The sequence below is a fragment of the Paroedura picta genome, chromosome 10, assembly GCF_049243985.1.
Source record: "Paroedura picta isolate Pp20150507F chromosome 10, Ppicta_v3.0, whole genome shotgun sequence".
Lineage (NCBI taxonomy): Eukaryota > Metazoa > Chordata > Lepidosauria > Squamata > Gekkonidae > Paroedura > Paroedura picta.
The window spans coordinates 4134488-4153642 of record NC_135378.1 but is presented as its reverse complement, the minus strand read 5'-3'; the positions used below and the strand labels follow the sequence as shown (position 1 = coordinate 4153642).

Genomic DNA, 19155 nt, shown 5'->3' with positions numbered 1-19155 from the left:
GGAAAGGACTCCCAGCTCTGACACCCTCCTAGCCGAGGTAATGGCTACAAGGAAGATAGTCTTGAGTGACAGTCTAGACAGCGGAATGGAACTAATTGGCTCAAATGGTTCTCTGGATAGGGCGTTGAGCACGACACTCAGCCTCCAGGTGGGGAAGTGATACCTGGGGGGAGGCTCGAATAGCACTGCCCCCCTGAGGAACCTGATGATGTGCAGGTGACGGGAGAGAGGGACCCTACCCTCCAGACCTAACACGGTGGAAAGGGCTGCCACCTGTCTACATAGGGTGCCGGAGCGTAGGCCAGATAAAATGCCATCCTGGAGGAACTCCAGGATCTGCTTTATCTTAGGATTGTTGGGATTAATCAACTTCCTATGGGACCAGTGGACAAAAGCCTTCCATGTGCAATTATAGAGCCTAACTGTGGATGCTCTTCTGAAAGCTAAGATTGTGCTGGTGACCGCCGCACTGTAGCCCCTACTGCTTAGGGCCCTCCTCTCAGCCTCCAGGCGGTCAAGTTCCACCATTCTGGACGAGGATGGCATACTGGACCCTGCACTAGGAGATCTGGGATGATCGGTAACTGAAGGTGCAACCCCTGGGACATCTGTATGATGGAGGAAAACCAAGGATGTTTTGGCCACCAGGGAGCCACCAGAATCACTTCTGCTCCCAGTAGCTTTACTCTGGCTAGGAACCGCGGCAGAACTGGCAGCGGAGAGAAGGCATACAGGAGTCCCCTTGGCCAACTTGTGGTAAGAGCGTCCGTGAGGGCAGCCTTGGGGTGGTAGAACCTTGTGCAGAAGGACTCCACCTGAAAGTTCAGATGCGATGCAAAAAGGTCCATCCTTGGAGTGCCGAAGTGACACACTATGTTCTTGAATACTGATCGATTGAGGCTCCACTCTGCCTCCTGTAGCTGTTGTCTGCTGAGCCTGTCTGCCTGTATGTTCAGAACTCCTTGAACGTGTTCTGCCCTCAACGATGTCAAGTGTAGTTTGGCCCAGTCCATTATCTTCTTGGCTTCCTTCTAGAGTCTGCCCGAGCGAGACCCCCCTTGATGGTTGATGTAAGCCTTCGCTGCAATATTGTCTGTGCGGATCAGCACATGAGCATTCTTTATTCCTTCCAGAAAGGCCTGCAATGCCAGGAAGATTGCTCTCAGTTCCAACAGATTTATGGGCAGCCTGGATTCCTCCACAGTCCAAACTCCCTGGATCGGGCAATGGTTGAATGTGGCTCCCCAGCCGGAGAGACTGGCATCCGTGAAGATCTGCCAAAACTCTGGAACAAAAAAGGGCTTCCCTGCTAAAAGGTTGCTCTGTACTGTCCACCAACAAAGACTCTGTTTGGTTTGAAGGTCCAACTTCACTGAACCATCCACCTTCCTGGCTATTCTCTTCTGGAAGGGATGTAGAGCCTGCTGGAGAGGGCGAGCGTGAGCACGTCCCCATTGTAGAGCCTCTGAATTGGATACCAGTATGCCTAACAGACTGGCTAGTTGCAGGAGCTTGGATCTTCTGGCCTTTATGATCTGCGAAGACAGGAGTACAGTTCGCTGGGCCTTGGATCGGGGAAGAAAGAATTCCATGCTCCTGGTGTCGATCACGACACCCAGGTGTTCCAGGGTCTGTGAGGGAACTAGAGAGCTCTTGGGAAGGTTGACTATGAACCCGAACCTCTCTAAGGTCTGGATCACCCTGCTGGTAAATTGTAGGGACACCTGGCAGGATGGGGCGCGTATGAACAGGTCATCCAGTATGGATGGACATGGATTCCTTCCTCTCTTAGGAGCACTAGGACATTGATTAACACCTTGGTGAACACCCTCGGTGCGGTTGATAGGCCAAAAGGTAGGGCCCTGTATTGAAAGTGCGCAAAAACGCCTGCGCAAAAACGCAAGAAACGCCTGTGACCCTGAGTTATTGGGATGTGGAGGTATGCCTCCTGGAGGTCTAAAGATGTCAGATATTCGCCGCTTTGGAGCGCCTCCACAATGGAGCGGAGTGTCTCCATCCAAAATCTCTTTAGACTGATGAAGCGATTGACAAACTTCAGATCTAGAATAGCTCTCCAGTCTCTGTTCCTCTTGGGGACAGTAAAGAGAATGGAGTAGACAACCTTTCCCTGCTCCTGCAGTGGAACTGGCTCGATGGCTCTGATCTCCAGTAGGTGTCTTATGGCTCTTATGGTCCTGCTTAACTTTTCTGGATTCCTTGAATCTGGGGACTGAATAAATCTGTCTGGTGGGATGGATGCAAATTCTATTGTGTATCCCTGGGAGACTAGATCCTTTGCCCAAGAGTCTACCCTGGCGTCCGACCAAGCCTGGCTGAACTCCTGAAGGCGACCTCCCACTGGTATGGGCAGTGAGTCATGCCTTGGGGGACTTGTTCCCCCCCTCAGATCTGTCTGACCGCCCCTGCTTGAATCGGTTGGGCTTGTAACCAGAACCTCCCCTTCTGAAGCCCTGTCTATTATATCCCCAGGAACCTCTTCTACCTTCCGGTCTAAACCTGGGGTTAGTGTTTTGGCTCCGGAAGGCGGTCGAAAAGGGTTTGCCATCACGGCGTATATGCCTGGGCATTGCTCTCTTCTTGTCTCTGGTCTCCACCAGTACCCTGTCTAGTGCTTCCCCGAAAAGTTTATCCCCCTGGAACGGGTAAGTAGTGACCTGTGTCTTCGAATGAGGGTCAGCCTGCCAGGCCTTCAACCAGAGGATGCGCCTTGCCATGGTAGTGGATGCCATGGCACGAGCTGCAAAAACTACGGTATCCAGAGAGGCATCTGTAAGCCGAGGCCTTGAGGATCCTATTGGTTCCCTCCTGAATCCTGCCCTCAGACTCTGGGATCAGTGTCAGGAGTTTCTTACACCAGGCCATAGAGGCCCTGGCGACGATGGACGCTGTTGTGGCAGCCCTAATAGCCATAGCCATAGCTTCATGCGCCTTGCGTAGGGCTGCCTCCAACTTTCTGTCCATTACATCCCGAAGGTATCCTTCCCCATCCTCCGAGACCAGTCCGGATGTCTTGAGAGTTGCCACAGGTCCATCAACAGCAGGAATCTGCAGCATGGACTCGGCATACTCTGGAAGAGCATACATCTTTTTAATAAAAGAAGGGAACTGCTTAGTAACAATGGGCTTTTCCCACTCAGCCCTTATCTTTCTCTCAAAGGACTCTGGAAGGGGGAAATTAGTTAGGTTAGTCACGACCTTGGGAAAAAATTCCCCATTCCCCTTGGGCCCATAATACTTTCTGGCCTGCTTCACTGGAGGCTCTTCCCCCGAATACTTCAGGTCCAATATAGAGATAGACTTATTCAGTAAAAACTGGAAGTCCTCAGCATTAAAAAATCTTTCAGACAGTTGGGGGACCTGGATCGGCTCCACCTCCTCCTCGTCAGTAATAAATTCCCCTTCTTCTCTATCCCTCTGCTGCAAATCCTCCTCTGAGGACTCAGAGTGCTGGCTAGGGGCCTGATGTGCCGCCTTGGTGGGCCAGCTAGTGCTAGGCCTGTCATGGTGGGAGGAAGTTCCTCTCCTATGTCTCCTGGTATGAGGGGAGGAAGAAGGAGACCTGGATCTGGAGCTTCTTGGGGGGGGGGGGAGGCAAGTTTTGCCTACAGAATCTTGCGATTTCTGCTTGCATAGAGTTCTGCATGAAGGTGAAGAATTCAGGGGGCAGATTGAACCTCTCAGCCATTCCCCTTACATTACCCAAATCCTTGGCTGGGCTCTGCTCCTCTCGATGGCGATCCGCATCTTCTCTCCTCCTCCTCTTTGCCGGGCAGGCCGAGCCAGGATTGGGTCCCTCTCCCATAGCCGCTGAGTAAGACGGCTTGGGGGGACAGCATGGGTCCTTTCCCTCACGCTGGGTCTCAGAGCACTGAGGCCCTTCCAAGGGCGCTGGGGGCGCAGCCGAGCCTCGTGCCGCCTCCTCTGCGGCCTCCTTATGCTGCCCTAGCTCCTGTGCCTCCTGAGTGTCAGGCTGTTCATCCTCCGACGAAAAGCGCCTGTCCCTGTGCTCTGAAGCCATTCCAGAGATGGAGGCACAAGCCTCGGCAAAAATCAGCTCCAAAATGGCCGCCGCAAGCAAAAGGGGGGGGGGACGACAGCCACGTGCTCAGAATAACCCCCAAGTACAGTCTCTGCCTCTTGTGGCGCAGAGTGGTAAGGCAGTGATATGCTGTCTGAAGCCGTCTGCCCATGAGGCTGGGAGTTCAATCCCAGCAGCCGGCTCAAGGTCGACTCAGCCTTCCATCCTTCCGAGGTCGGTAATATGAGTACCCATCTTGCTGCTGGGGGGTAAACGGTAATGACTGGGGAAGGCACTGGCAAACCACCCCGTATTGAGTCTGCCATGAAAACGCTGGAGGGCGTCACCCCAAGGGTCAGACATGACCCGGTGCTTGCACAGGGGGTACCTTTACCTTTACATTTACTGTCTCTGCCTTCTAATCTCGCCAAAATACTAAGAGGAGGTAAGGAAAAATTGAGGAGGGGAGGGTTGTGGGCGAGAGAGAAGGAAGGAAAATGAATAAAGGGTAAAAAACTTCTTTTTCACTTGGAGACGCTAGTCTACAAGCACTCCCTCTAGCGAGGCAGGAAGAAGACTGAGCAAGGAGGGCGTTTCCCACAGGGGAGACAGGAAGTTCTTCTTTGACCTGCCTCCCTCTAAGAGAGATGGGAAATCACCCCTCCACCAAGCTGTCCTCCTGTTCTAGAGGGAGAACGGTGCTTAAAACAACAAGTTTTAGAATTCAAATGCTTCAGTATTCCTTTCAAATACATTCAGTCCCAGTTCAATGCTATGCACACACACTACAAAGTATCATCAATGCAAAAAAAAAAAAAAGACTTGCCAAATTAAAAGACATGACCTTCTAAAAGATACAGCGAGACACTCACACCTCTTTGTTTTCAAAGGCAGGCTGGAATGCAATTACTTGGTACAAGGATAAACTTGGTTCAAAAGCAGCAGGAATGAGGGATGCAAAGATCCCAGGGAAAAAACATGCAGATTACCTGGCTGTCAGTCATTTGGTAGAGATCTTTGTAGGCCATGTAGACTTGAAAGGAATTAACACCTGTTACAGAGGGGGAAATTAAGTCATGCAAAGCAAAAGCAAAACAATAAGCGCCTGTTATATAGCTGACAGCAGTACTGGGGGTGTTAATTTACAGTTCTGGATTACCCGCACATGCAAGGCTAATTTTTATGCAGGTGTTATATTTCCAACAATCTCTATGCGAAGCCTCCAAGTCAACTTGACCTCACCCAGTGGAGCTAGAGGCAACAGTCCAGCAAGGAAGGGCAAATGCCAATGCTAAGGTTAAACCTTATTTTCTCTTCTTCAAGAAATGCCTCTCCATTTGGATTCCTACATTGTATTTTCCTGCAGTCCCAGGGGTTGCTTGTTATTGTTCAGCTCAGCTCCACCCAGAAGCCAAGGAGGAATGCCTGGAGAATGGGTTCTTTATTCACTTCCCTTGTACCCTATTCCACTCCTTCATTTGATCTTCCTCATAGCTCTGGGGGGGGGGGAGATGAAATGGAGAGAATGGGTCACCTCAAGAGTTTCCACAGCAGAAGTGAGGACTTGAACTCGAGTCTCACAGATCCTAGTCTGAGACTCTAACCACTGTAAAGCCCATGCAGAATGCCACAGATCTAGCCGCCATTGTGTGAGCTGGATTAAAGCTGCAGGCAGACAGTGAGGAAGAAGAGTGGGGGAAGGAGTCACACCTTTTCCTTCCCTTCCCACAACAGAAACTTTGTAAACTAGGTGGGGCTGAGAGAGCTCTGAGAGAACTGTGACTGGCCCAAGGTCACCCAGCTAGCAGCAGCTGGAGGGAGACTGGGGAATCCAACCTGGCTCTCAGGACTGGAGGGCACCACTCTTAACCACAACACCAAGCTGGCTCTCTTAGAGATCTGGAGAAAGCAAAGACCCAGAACCAGACCGAGCCATCTTTCCACACCTTCTCTTTATGCCTCACGCAAATGCTGTGCTGTGTGGGAAGCGGTTTGAACAGAGAGCAGAGCAGGTAATTTGCCCCAAGCACTCACTCCGCAGGTGAAAGGAAAGGGGGGCTGCCATCAAGGGCAGCAGTTTTTACATGGTTCTCTCTTGCTGATCCCGCATTAACCTAACTTAATATTCTGGTGTAGTTACTTGAGTAGCTTTACCAAAATCCTAAGAAAACTCTGCCAGCAAATCTTCCCACAATGCACTCTCCCCCTTTGGACCCCTCCCGTGCTGAGCACCTGAGCCCTCGAGGCTGGCCAACCCCATGCCACATGGAGACCCTGTACCAGGAGCAGCACATTTAAAGACCTCTGGTAGTCTCCACGAGAACAGCCATCTACTGAGGACCCTCTTAAGGAGCCAGGGAGCTATGAACCACTCAGGACACCCCCCAAAACACACACAGGAAGGGGAAAGTCTTTAGGACACCAGTCACAAAAGCATGGTCAAGACACACAAACACACCCAACCCAAGCAATATATTAAGTCACCCTGCACTCATGCACACACATGCTCCAAACCCCCCTTAGAACCAGACTGTGGATGCACACTGGGCGGTGACTCCGCAACAGGAGCCATTAATTCTTCTCCAATTAGCAGCAGTTGGCAATAGCTAAAAGCCCAGGGATGGCCAAGCCACAGCCCTCCCCCCCCCAAATGTCCAAACCTCCTTGTCTGTCTGTCTCTTCATATATCAGCCACCTTTCTGCCCGATAAGGTGAAGCCCACCAAATAGCTGGCAACCGATAAAAACTCTACTGTGTGTGAGGTGCCAAAAACACCAAAAAAGCAGCATGTCCACAGCCCGACCTCAGACAAACCAACAGCGCCACCCAAAAACAATAAAATCGCCTTCAGCTCGTCCCAGAAGACCTCTGGGAGGAAACTCCACCAACTTCCAAGCAAGCTTCCAAACAAGGGCCTCCCTCCCACCGCAAACCCTGGTCTACACAGGGAGGCCAGACTGACTGATCTCAAACCCAGGGCTGGTAAGGGTGGAGAGACTCCAGATCACATTTTTCCAGCTTCAAACCATACCCAATGCTGCCACGATGCCCTTGCAGCCCTGAGTCAAATCAAGCAAATGGGTTCAGCACAAACACAGGAGCCCTCCCCCCTCCAAGCACTACACAATGAAGGTGCTCCTGAAGCAGGTCAGACACCCCCACCCGCTCAGTCAGGGTGCCCATCGACCCCCGGCACCCTGTACCATGCCACACATGGATAAGGCTCCCATGCAAAAAGGACTTGCGCTCCATACCAACACACACCTCTTGCACCTGTAAGGAACAAATGTTGTGGTCACCAACGGCAACTGTTCCCAATGCCAGGCATCGAGCACCCAGACAGCCCTGCTGCGAGGCACCTGCACTCCGCCAATCCGCCCCACTTAACCACCGGCATCCATGCCAGAGGATCACCCCTTCACTCTCTTCAGCATGGACATCTGACTTTGCCTTGGCAGCAGGACCAGGGTGAAGGACAGACCCCTTTGAGAAGCACTTGCCCAGAAGGCCCCAGCAGATCTCCCTCCTTTGCAGGTCTTGGCCCCACCTAACAATCCTTAGCCCAAAGCATGGGCCATGTGATTTTGTATCCCCTCACTCACCAACGGCACTGCCAGCGTCTGTGGAGGCCTGTGTGGCCCTGCTCCTGTCAGTCCGAGAGGTAAGGGCGAAGCCAGGACATTGGAGGGGGGGAGGGGAAAGGCTTATGCGCGGCGAAAGCAGCAGAGACGCGGTGGGCCTGCTCCTTTCGCCGCCCACAAGCTGGGACCATGGGAGGAGGAGGGGGGGAAATGGTTTCGCCTCAGGGAAAAGAGCAGGCTCGCGGCGGCCTCGGGTGGGTAAGGGGGGCGGGGGGAGCGGCTTCGTCCTGGGGAAAGGAGCAGGCTCGGAGCGTCGGGCCTGCTCTTTTCCCCGGGATGAAGCGGTGGCCTTGGCTGGGGAAGGGGCGGGGGGAGTGGCTTCATCCTGGGAAAAGGGGAAGAGCAGCTTCATCCCGGGGAAAGGAGCAGGCTGGGCGCCTTTCTGATGCGCCGGGCCTGCTCTTTCCCCGGGACAAAGCAGCGGCCTCGGGTGGGTAGGGGGGCGGGGGGAAGCAGCTTCATCCCAGGGAAAAGAGCAGGCTCGCGGCGGCCTCGAGTGGGTAGGGGGGCGGGGGGAGCGGCTTCATCCCAGGGAAAAGAGCAGGCTCGTGGCGGCTTTGGGTGGGTAGGGGGAGCAGCTTCATCCCGGGGAAAGGAGCAGGCTCGGTGCGTCGGGCCTGCTCTTTTTACCCGGGATGAAGCGGCGGCCTCGCGTGGGGAGGGGGGCAGGGGGAGCAGATTCATCCCGGGGAAAAGGGTCTTAAATTTATCCAGGACGAAGCAGCGGCCTCAGGTGGGGAGGGGGCGGGGGGAGTGGCTTCGTCCCGGGAAAAGAGCAGGCTCGGTGCGTCTCTGACTCGCTGGGGGCGGCCCCCCACACCCAGCCGCCTGCCCGGTAGCGCCCGCTGTATTTGGGCTACAGCGGGCCTTAAATCTAGTCTGTACACCGCCCGTGGCGCCGCGGGCGCCACGGACTAAATAAAACAGTAAGGGGTTCTGGGGCGGGATGTGTCCGGGATGAGGAAGGGTCCGGATTGGACCCTTCCTCATGACAGACAATCAGAGGGATCAATCGGCAGGCGCTTTGCGCCTGCCGATTGGTCCCTCTGATTCCCAGCCCCAGTAACTGCGAGCCGCGCACAGCGCGGCTCGCAGTTGCTCCCGGCCTGATGCGGTGAGAGGCGCAAAGCGCCTCTCGCCGCGTCAGGCCGGCCCCTGAGGGAGTCCCCGGCAAGACTCCAGCCGCCGAGAACCTCCAGCCACCGAGACTCTAGCAAGACTCCAGCCGAGGCAAGACTCCAGCCGCCGAGAGGGAATCAGGGCCAGGCCGCGCCCGAATCGGGGCCCGATCCGCGGGCGTTCCCCACGGGCGCGGCCTGAAGCGTGGGCGTGGCGGGCGCGGCCCGATGCCCTGCCGGTCCCCAGCCTAATAAAGGTTGGGGACCACTGCCCCAGAACCTGCAGAAAAAAAAAAAAACCCAGTGGAGCCTTTCGCCGCTTCCAGCCGGCGCGCCTCCGAGAAGCAGCAGAAAGAACCCACCCCCCCCAGCCGCAGAAGATCAAAAAAACGCAGAGGAGCCGCCGCAGCCCAGCGCACCACGCCTGGGACTCCCCGCCAAAAACTACGAGACGCTGAGGAGCCGCCACCCGCCTCCTCTTTCAGGTAGCCTGTCCCTTGCTCTGTCCCTCGCCTGCCCCTCGCTCTGGTCCCCGCCTGCTAGCGCCCATTGTCTTCTTGATACAATGGGCTTTTTTACTAGTATATATATAAAATGGGAAGCACCAAGCTCTGGGCCGCATAATTTGTGCTACTGAATTCGGGAGAACCCCAGAAGTGTCATTCAACGTTCCAATTAACTGACAGTCATCCTTTTGCTAAAAAATGCCTCTTGCCTTCTCTGCCGCGCACCTCCCACTCTTCCCCTAGCCCATTACTGACCTTTATCTTGCACCAGGATCTCCAGTTCTTCCCGGATCCCCTCGTACCAGCTGGTGAGATCCACATGGAGAGAATAATCACAGCAGGATTTGGTGTCCGCTGCCTCATGCCACTTTTCAAACGCAGTTAATAAACTGGAGCCCGGTCCCGGAAGGACATGGTCAACTGCAAGGGGGAGTGGACACAGATCATGTGACATCTGAGATTTGTGAGCCATGACAATCCACACAGCATTGGCAGAAGCACTGCAAGTTTTATTGGGCATGTTGTTTTCCAAAGTCTTAAAGAAACTGCATGCTTTTCTTGAGAAACCAGATGTTTTCATTATCCATCCATTTTTAATCCTGCCCTTTCTCCAAGAAGCTCACAGTCATGTACCCGGTAATTCTTTCCCAGTGTTATTCTCACAACAGTCCAGCAAGGTAAATTAGAGTGGGCAAGAGTGACTGGCACCCAGAGTCATCCAGTCAGCTTCACAGGCAAGGAGAGACTTGAACCCATGTCTTCCAGATCTTAGACCAAAACTTAAATCAACATATCACAGTGGCGCTCCCAGGAACAGTGCTGCCCTGCCATTGGATTTCACTTCCTTTTTTGTCAAAGCAACATTATGGACAAGAAACAATATCCACCTTTTGTCCCGTTATTGTCAAATAACAAAATGCCTCACTTAAGACAGAAGGGTTGTGTGTGCAGTCAACCACCCTGCATATGGTAGAGCCTTGCCCCTCTAACAGAGGCTTAATGTGTAGAAATGGCAGTCGAAGCCTTTCATAGCATGGAGGTAAATAATATCACCCACTGAATCACCTCCCCGCAAAGCCTCTATCAAGGGGAAAGAACGTGTTTACTCCAGATCGGGTGTCATTCCTACAGGAGAGTCAGCTCTCCACTGATGCCAAGGGAATGCCAGGATGGTAGGCTTAGAAGAGCAGGGCTGTTCAATATATCAAAAATATCGGAGAGGTGTGTGTGTTTGCACACCCTTAGTAGCAGTCTATTTTAATTTTATTTACCTTTTCGTGTTCATAAACAGAGGGATTTAAGGCAGAATAATGCACCTGAGCAAGAGAGGTTCACATTCCAATCCACACACAAGGCTTCCGGGTATATTCTTTGTTTTCTCAGTTAGGAGATCGCAAGAACTAGGCCTGAACACATACTCATCCCACTCGTGCTCTTTTAATGCAAGCAAGCTTGAAGGCAAACAGGCTCCTGGAGGGAAACCCAGGGCTGTGATCCCAAGACCCACAGAAAGCTCTCTGGCTGAGGCTCAGCAAATCTCTCCCTGCAGAAGATTACTGGGAACGTCAGTGCAAGAGGCATAAAGGACTATGAAAAATATACAGATATTTCCAAACACAGCGGTCACACTGGGCATACAGTCCAGGTAATCAAAGGATGTTCACCTCCACCTCCCTTCCATAGAGGCTGGGTAACCCTCAAAGGCCCTGACATCAGGGGGCTGAAGCAAGGAGGGGAATTGGATGAGATCTCCCCTCCTCCCACTTCCTTCAGTGGAACCCCCAAGGGATCCAGGCCAAGGTCTTCAACGAGCAGCAGCTCCTATGCCCTATTTGGCCAGCAGAAAACCCACTGGCAGACACCCACAGGAGCTGCCTCAACTGACAGCTTTTGAAAAAGTTCTGGCCTTGTCCCTTATCACGTGGAACAAGGAGACTAAATTCTTCTCCAAGTCTCTGGAGAAAGGAACTTGCAGCCTTTGCAGTTAAGCATCTCACCGGGACTTACTAATCATGGTGGTGCCTCCTGCTAGAGCCGCCTTTGTGCCTTGGAAGAAGTCATCCACAGGGGCCATGCCCTGGCACGGCTTCTGGAGGTACGTATTGACATCGATGCCTCCAGGAATAACCAAGCGCCCATTCGCCTCGATGGTCTTCACTCCCCCAGGGACAATCAAATTCTCTCCTATTTGCCTAACAAGAAATAAGAAAGGCTATTTACTCCACTACCTAGAACCACTGAGTTCAGGCACACAGAGTCCCCCTGTCAAAAAATGTTTCCCACAATTTTCTACTGTTCCATGTTGCTTATTTCACTTCATTCATTGTTGTTAATCTAAGTTATCTGGACTGTTTCTGTTCGGTTTTATGTGAACCGCCCTGAGCCTTCGGGGAGGGCAGTATATATAAATATATAACAAACAAACAAACAGGTCTGTGGAAGGAGACTCCAAGAGTCAAAGAACAACATGATTATCAAATTGAAACCTGGAACAATAATCTTGAAAATCTCAGGTATAAAAATCAAGTTTTAGGTCTAATCTACAACTTTTAAAAGACGTTTGATTCCAGTGGCACTTTTCAGTCCACCAAAGTTTGAATGAAACTTTGTTGGTCTTAAAAGAGCCACTGGACTCAAACGGCCTTTCTACACTCGTTAAATGTAGTGAAATCCTTACTTTAGGTAGTCACTCCACATGACGTTGCCAACATCCAGTGTCCAGGCAGCAAGCAGCTGGCTACACACTCCATTTAAAGCGCTAGTTGGGGAATCGCTACCCCAACCTTGGTTGAATTCGATCATTGTTCCCATGTTTAAAAATGGTGACCATAACGACCCTAATAATTTTAGACCTATTAGTTTATTATAAGTAAGATTTATGCAAAACATCTTGAGCCCTAACTGATTGGGCTCGCTCTCAAAGAATTATAGGCCCTGAACAGATTGGTTTCTTGCAGGGTAACTCTACTATAGATCATTGTTTAACTCTCTCATGCCTGGCCGAGAAATATATTGGAGGCACTTCAATAGAACAAGTCAAAACATTTAAGTATCTAGGCGTTACCTTCCAATATAACCAGAAATGGCGCTCCCACTGCCAACGAGCTATCAATCTGGCCAAATCCTCATCTTCCTTGATAAAACAGTTCTTTTTCTCTGCGAAAGGTAACCAATTTATTCCTGCAGCAATTAAAATTTTTAATGCCAAAGTGATGTCCCAGCTCCTGTTTGGATGCCCCTTATGGGTTCCTGCCTTCAATAAATCTATTGAGGGTGGTCAATCTGCTTCCTATATGCAAATTGCAGGGGTTCCCAATTGTGTCTCCTACCATGCCATTTGCGCAGAATTTGGCCAAATTAGGGTAGAGATGAGGGCCTGGATAGCTACTTTTAAATTTTGGGTCAATTTTTTAGAATAGAAACTGGCAGCCTTTTAACTTGTCTCAAAAGTGACCCTCTTAAATTTCGATGGTTCCAAGCTACTGAACAAAAATTAGTCTCCATTGGCATCGACCTGAACTCCCTACTACCTCTGGAAGAAAAATGTATCCTCCGGATTTTAAACAGAGAATATTAGACCATGAGCAGCAGGAACTCATACCTACCCAGCCTCGAATCTGCTCACCAGCATTCTTTGGCATCACTATGCAGAGAAATATTATGCATCTTCTTGATGTCCCACCCCTGAGAAGAGCTTTTCTCCTGGCACGAATGAATGCTTTCCCCTCAAAGGTCTTAGAGGGAAGATTCCACCATATCCCATACCATGCGAGACTCTGTCCGTGTGGTTCTGGCTGCCCTGACTCTGTCTCACACATTTTGTTAGATTGCCCCTTATATGAGCAGTGTCGAGATGACAGCTTTGCTGGGAAAAGCGTTCTGTAAGTAAATCTATGACCTTGCAATTTCTGCTCTCTGACAAAGACCCAACCATTTTAGTTACCAGAGTTTTAACTAAGATGCTTTTATAATATGCTGCCTACCTTGTATTTTATCTTTTATAGTTTATTTAATCATTTTAAGATCTGTTTGTTTATGTAACCCCATAGCCTATTTTATTATTTTGTTGACATTTTAAACCCTATTTTTATATGTCTTATACATATTTTATGCCAATAAAAGGTTACTGACTGACTGACTGACCCCAATCTAAAAAGTGCCAACTAGAGGAAAGCACCCAGCAGGAAAGCACCCAGCAGGCCACCAACAAAAGGAATCTGTGCAGGTGAAGAAGTGCTATCTTCACCTCCAATGTCCCAACCTTGCACCTGCCTTCCTCTCCCTTCTCCTGGGGATGGGATATTTTTTTAACATGAACTGCCTGGAGCAACAAATAGGCGTACAAGCATGCAGACAAAGTCCAAAATTATTTTCCCCCAAAGTTGTCACACAAAGCATGCCTCTCTAAAGTCCTCCCCAAAAAAACAAAATCAGGAACTTAAGGGGTGGCAATATAAAGGCACCATGCATCTATGATTAGATGCATAGGCATTTCAATAGAGAAGTATTGCATTTTTAAAAAACTTAGCAAGCATTGAAAAAAAGGATTGGTTGCCAGGATTTACTGACAGGCAGAAGAGAGTCGCATGTAAAGCGCATTGTTATCTTCCATCATTTCCAGCAGGCAAGAAGTGCAAAAAGGTAAATGGAAGCGAGACAGCAAGGTGAGGAATGGCTGGAGGTGCAATAATATTTAGCACTACACCATTACACTACCATGATGCTATTTTTTTCGATGTGCGGAAATGCCCAAACTTTTTTCTGCAGTTTCTTACCAACACAGCTGTCCACCTGAATCTTTGTACAACATTTAACTTAGTATCATGCACACATAACATGTGTGTGCACACGCATTGTCTGCACGTTCTTTACCCTACAACAGTGGACCCCAACCCCCGGTCTGGGGACCGCTACCGGTTTGCGGATCAGCTGGTACCAGTCCGGGGCTCCTCCTCGTCCTCCTCCCCAGCTGCTGCCTCGGGAGCTGCTCTGCCACTCTGCTGCTGGCTCACCTTTGGTGCTCTTTGGTGGCTGCCATGGCTGGGGCTCCCCCTTGGCGTGGCACTGCGCAGCTGTTGCTGGCAGCATCCCTTAGCACTGACCAGTCCCCGGTGATAAAAAGGTTGGGGACCACTGCCCTACAATATATTTTTTTTATTACATGCAATTGCTGAGAGATAGTAATGAGCCTTAAACTGGCCAGGATGTAGTCAGTATCAAAAGGAAGTTCAGAGTTTAAAAACTAACTTTATAAGTCCATCTTCGAGGTACACATCTGCATAGAATGAGTGGTCATCATTGATAATCCGTCCACCTTTAATAAGTAGCCGATCACTCTGAGGGGAAAAACAAATCACAGAAAACAAGGGAAATAATATAGAAATGAGCAATTCAACTGCCATCAAAGTTGTGTGCCATGAAACCTCAGCCGCAGGAAACAGAACATATCTCAGAGGCCCCAAGGACTCACCAAAAGAATCGGCTGGGTGGCTCTGCTGTACTTCTCAGAGTTCATTTACATCAGTGGTCCGCAACCTTTTTAAGGCTGCAGACCGGCGGCAGTGGGGAGGGGCAATCGCCCGGCTGCACATGCGTGTTTGCGCCAGGCGCGGCCGCAAACACACATATGCGGCACTCCTGTGCATGCGCGAAACTGCCACACATGCGCATTTGCGGCCGCACATGGCGCAAACATGCATGTGTGGCCCTGCTTCCCTCTCCCCCCCTCCCACAAAAAGAATCTTGCCGGGCCGATTTGCTTGCGGCCTGGGACGTTTCTTACAGCAGGGGGGGGGGGAGGGAGCTGCGGTCCGATGCCAGGGCCTTTGCGGCCTGGCACCGGGCTACAGCCCGGTGGTTGGGGACCACCGGTTTACATGATGCATATATTGCTCACTAATACTGGGCGTAAAAGGAAGTGGAACCTTTCTCTGCCATGAGAAGGGGGAGCCCGAATCTTTTTCTCACCCAATAGCTATTTGGTAACTCAGGTAAGAAATACTACCAGTCCAAAAATTGGGCAGCATTTAAAAACAGAATTCAAATCTGACATCATTTTTCAAGAGATTTACAATTATATGGCTAAAATATCATGATGGTGAGAGTAAATTTTTCTGAATATAGGGGTGTGCGCATCAACAAAATTTCAGATGCACACTTCAGGCACATTAAAACAGACTTCCTCCAGCATTATAGATAGGTAGGACTGTATGCTAATTTGCTACTCTCCAGAGTTCTGACCAGCTGCATTAATCCAATTTTAGCTATATTGATTAATGACCTCAAAACCTGAATCCAGGGGCACCTTCAAAACCAACAAAGATTCGTTCAAGGGGTGAGCTTTCTTGTGTATGCACACTTCCCCAGACAATGGAAGGCTCACGCCTTGAACGAATCTTTGTCGATCTTGAAGGTGCCTCTTGATTCTAATTAGCTCTTCCTGGCTACTAAACCCCCCCCCCCTGTAATATCTGAGGGAAGTTCGCTGCCTCAACCGGCCATGCAGCACTTGGGAAACTCACAGCCACGCTGGCAAGTCCAAGGCCGCCTGAGCGCCTGCGACGGCCCTTTCGAAGGCGAGCCCATGCAGGGCGGCGGCGGCGGGGGCAGGGGGTGTCCAGGACTACAATTTGGGGCGGCCGCCCAAGCACATTGGTCTCGCAGCTCGAGGGCCACCCTTCTCCCCTCCGGGGGATCCGCGCGGGGCTCCAGCCTCTCGAGGCGCGGCTGGAGCAGGGCCCGCCCGGCGTCTTCGGCACCTCTCCGGGGTCCTGCCCGCCCGCCCCGGCCGTCCCCTGCGCGCCTTCGCCAGCCCCCGCCCCCCTCCCGCCGCGGCGCCGAACAATAGGCAGCCCCCCCACCCCCACCCACCGTGAGGCGCGGGAGGCTCCTCGGGCCCGGCGAGGCCGCCATGCCGGCGGCGGCGGCGGCAACAAAGCGGGGGGCGGGAGGGGGCTGCCCCGGCCCTGCCCAGACGCGCGACGGCGGGAAGAGGGCCCCGGGGCGTCCGTCTCCGCCCAGGAGGGCGTCTCTCGCGGCAGCCCGGCCGGCCCAGCAGGCGCCCGCAGGACGCAGGGGGGCCCGGGGACGGGCGGGGAAGCCCAGGGGCCCCGCGCCTGCGCAAACCGCATTCTGGCGGCGGCGGCGGCGGCCGAGCCTGCGGGGAGGTGCCTCTGCCGCGCCCCTTCCCCTAGGCCAGAGACCAGCTGCGGCGACCGACCCCCGCCCGGCCCTGGGAGTGATGGGGGTGCTCCGCATGCCTCCCAGGCCTAAAGGGAGGGCGCTTCTGCTGGCTTCCTGCTCTGCTGGGCCCCTGGCTGGCAAAGCGGACCCCTTGGAGCCTAGGGATACCCCTGCCTAGCCTATGGTTTCCCCACCTGTGCAGCTGGTTTTACTGATCAATGACTGTGCTTGAATAGTGCAGTCCTAAATTGTCCATTTAGACTTCAGTTTTATGTATTTTTAGGTACTTTATTTATTTTGTAAGCCACCTGACGCCCTGCAGGTTAGGAATGCTCAAAAGTCCTAGAGAGGACCAATCGTTTAAGTTCTTCAGATTGTTGCCCTCAGATGCACCTAAGGAGTCTAGGCCTCATCCTGGGACTCCCAAGCAGGCAGCAATGATGACTACTCTCCAGGAGATCTATTTTAGGATCCCAAGGGTACCAAGTGCTGGAAATCAGGCTCCAGGGATCCATCTCCATCAATCCAGCAGCAGCAGCTGGGAGCTCCTAACTGGCCAGACTGAGCCATGGACTCTAACCAGTTTAAGAGATCTTGGACCTGAATTTAGTGACCATCAAGAATATGAAAAGCCAAATTAGAGTCATGTGCCAAGCCATGTTCCCTGGTGAGCAGGGCAATTCACCTCCAGAACAGAACTGCTGTAACCGTGGGCAATGGACCGTGGGCAGTGCCAGACCCTGCCAGCTCCAGACTGGTGCTGAGAAGGACTTCCTGTGTCCACGAGGGGACACTCACTGGCACAGCTTAGTGGGAACAATGATTCCAAGAGCACGGGACCTTGACAAGGTTTTCAGATAGCTCCAGTTTAGGGAGCAGACCCCAGAGTGAAGGCTGGTTCACAGGATTCTGCCCTTGTCTGAACACCTATGGATGTCCACAGGCCTCAGCCACAAACGACATGGAGGGTTTCCTGCATGAAACAAAGATGACCCCCCCCACACACACACACACACCATTTTTTCAGTGGGGCTTGTCCAGAGGGCTCTGCAGTGCACTTGTGCCTAGGCCGGGGTCTAGCAGCCCTAATACCCTGAGCAAGGGGAGGAAAGGGGCCTACCCCATGACCCCTTCTTTTCAAAAACCATGAGGGGGACAAAAATGAGGAAGCCTAGATGAGTATCCCTGTACACAGAAAGAAGGGGGAACCAGTGGGGGCCCAGGGCAGCACAGGTACCCCAGCTCAGAATGCGTCTGGAAGCCACAGAAGAAAGTCAGGCTCTGGGGGCCCCAATCAGACCCACCAGCTTCCTTGGGCAGCATTCAGCTCTGCTCTGTGGCTTCAGACCAACACAGAAGCCAGTGGGGGATGGGGCTCAGAGTGTTGCATGGGGTCTATGGCCACCCAGGTTCAACCCCCCCCCCCCGCCCCACAAACCTCCGTGGCAGGCCTGGGGCCAGTGAGTCTACTACCTGCCTCAATGCTGGGGAGGCTTAGTCTTCAAGTAATACAGATGTGCACACAACTGGGGAAATGGGTATAAAGTCTGTCCTGGCATGGGCTGTGCTGCTCTGCATGCCCCAAAAGGGCTGCCCACCCCCGGAGGTTCCTGGCCAGCCAACCCAGCAGCGTCTTTGTGCCGCTCCGGCGACTGGAAAGATCACGGCGGCAGGCCTCCCGCCCCCTTCTGCGGGGTAGTCGAGCGGGAGAGGGCAGGCGCCGGGGCTGAGCCGAGCGGCAGTCTAAGCCACGAGGGAGGCCCTGGGCTTGGCAGAGGGAGGGGGGTCCCGGGGCCCCCGCCCAGCCCTCCCCCCCGGCCGGCGCGGTACCTGGCCGAGTCCCGGGAGCCAGAGGCGCTCCTTGGCGGGCTCGCGGATGCGGACGGCGGGCGGCTTGTCGTCGCGGTCGGCGCCGGGCGAGCTGATGGCCGAGCCGGAGACCTCGCTGGCGTCGCTGGCCGTCTCGCTGCAGCCGTCGCCGGGAGCGCCGTCGAGGAGGTCGTGGCGGCTGCGGCTGCGCGGCGTGCGGGCGCCCTTCTTGCCCACGCTGTAGGCCTCGAAGTCGATGGTCTTGTTCTCGTAGGCGCCCTCCACCGCCGCGAACATCCCGCCGTACTTCTGCCGCGGCGTCTGCGCCGCCGTCCCCGGCCGCGCCAGGTACACGGGCAGCTCGTCCTCCGCCGCCGGGCCCCGCGCCCGCGCCCGCTCCGCCATCCCGCCCCGCAGCCCCAGCCCAGCCCAGCCCAGCCCAGCCTCCCACGGGCACGGCCACGGGCCGGGGGCTGCGCGCAGGCGGTCGGAGGGGCGGGGCGGGGAGGGGCGGGGCGCCTGCAGAGCGGGCCGAGCGCCGCGCCGGAGGAGGAGCCTGGCAGGAGGAGGGGCCGCGCCGCCCCCAGGAGCTGTCCCTTCAGCACCCGCCCCCCCCCCCCCGGTGCCTGGCCCGGGAGCCTGTCGGGAAGGCTGCGGCGAGGGGGGGGGGGGGGTCCTGCAGCCGCAGACCTCGTTCCGGGGACCTGCAAGCCAGGCGGCCAGAAAAGGGAAGAGGATGGCAGCTCCTCCGCCGCCGCCCAAGCACCTGTCCGAGACCCACAGCAGCTCCCGCGGGGGGAGGCGTGCTCACAACTTGGGGATGCCCCCGGGGAATGTCTGGGGGTGGGGGCTAGGGGCCC

At 53.5% G+C, this 19155-nt stretch overlaps 1 protein-coding gene across 2 annotated transcripts in view; it reads right to left on the bottom strand.

Annotated features, from left to right (window-relative positions):
• CRMP1 (collapsin response mediator protein 1) overlaps positions 1-18798 on the bottom strand; it is a 46443-nt gene extending 27645 nt beyond the window's left edge. The window contains exons 1-5 of one of the 2 annotated variants that reach the window (XM_077300735.1): positions 18317-18798; positions 14552-14640; positions 11312-11496; positions 9560-9724; positions 5029-5090 (exon numbers count right to left, since the gene is read on the bottom strand). In XM_077300735.1, coding sequence (XP_077156850.1) covers positions 5029-5090; positions 9560-9724; positions 11312-11496; positions 14552-14640; positions 18317-18700 — 885 coding nt within the window. In that variant the 5' untranslated portion in view covers positions 18701-18798. Of the gene's footprint in view, positions 1-5028; positions 5091-9559; positions 9725-11311; positions 11497-14551; positions 14641-16174; positions 16577-18316 lie in introns of those variants that run through there. The other variant, XM_077300734.1, reaches the window with a different exon arrangement.
• Between the last annotated feature and the right edge of the window lie 357 nt (positions 18799-19155).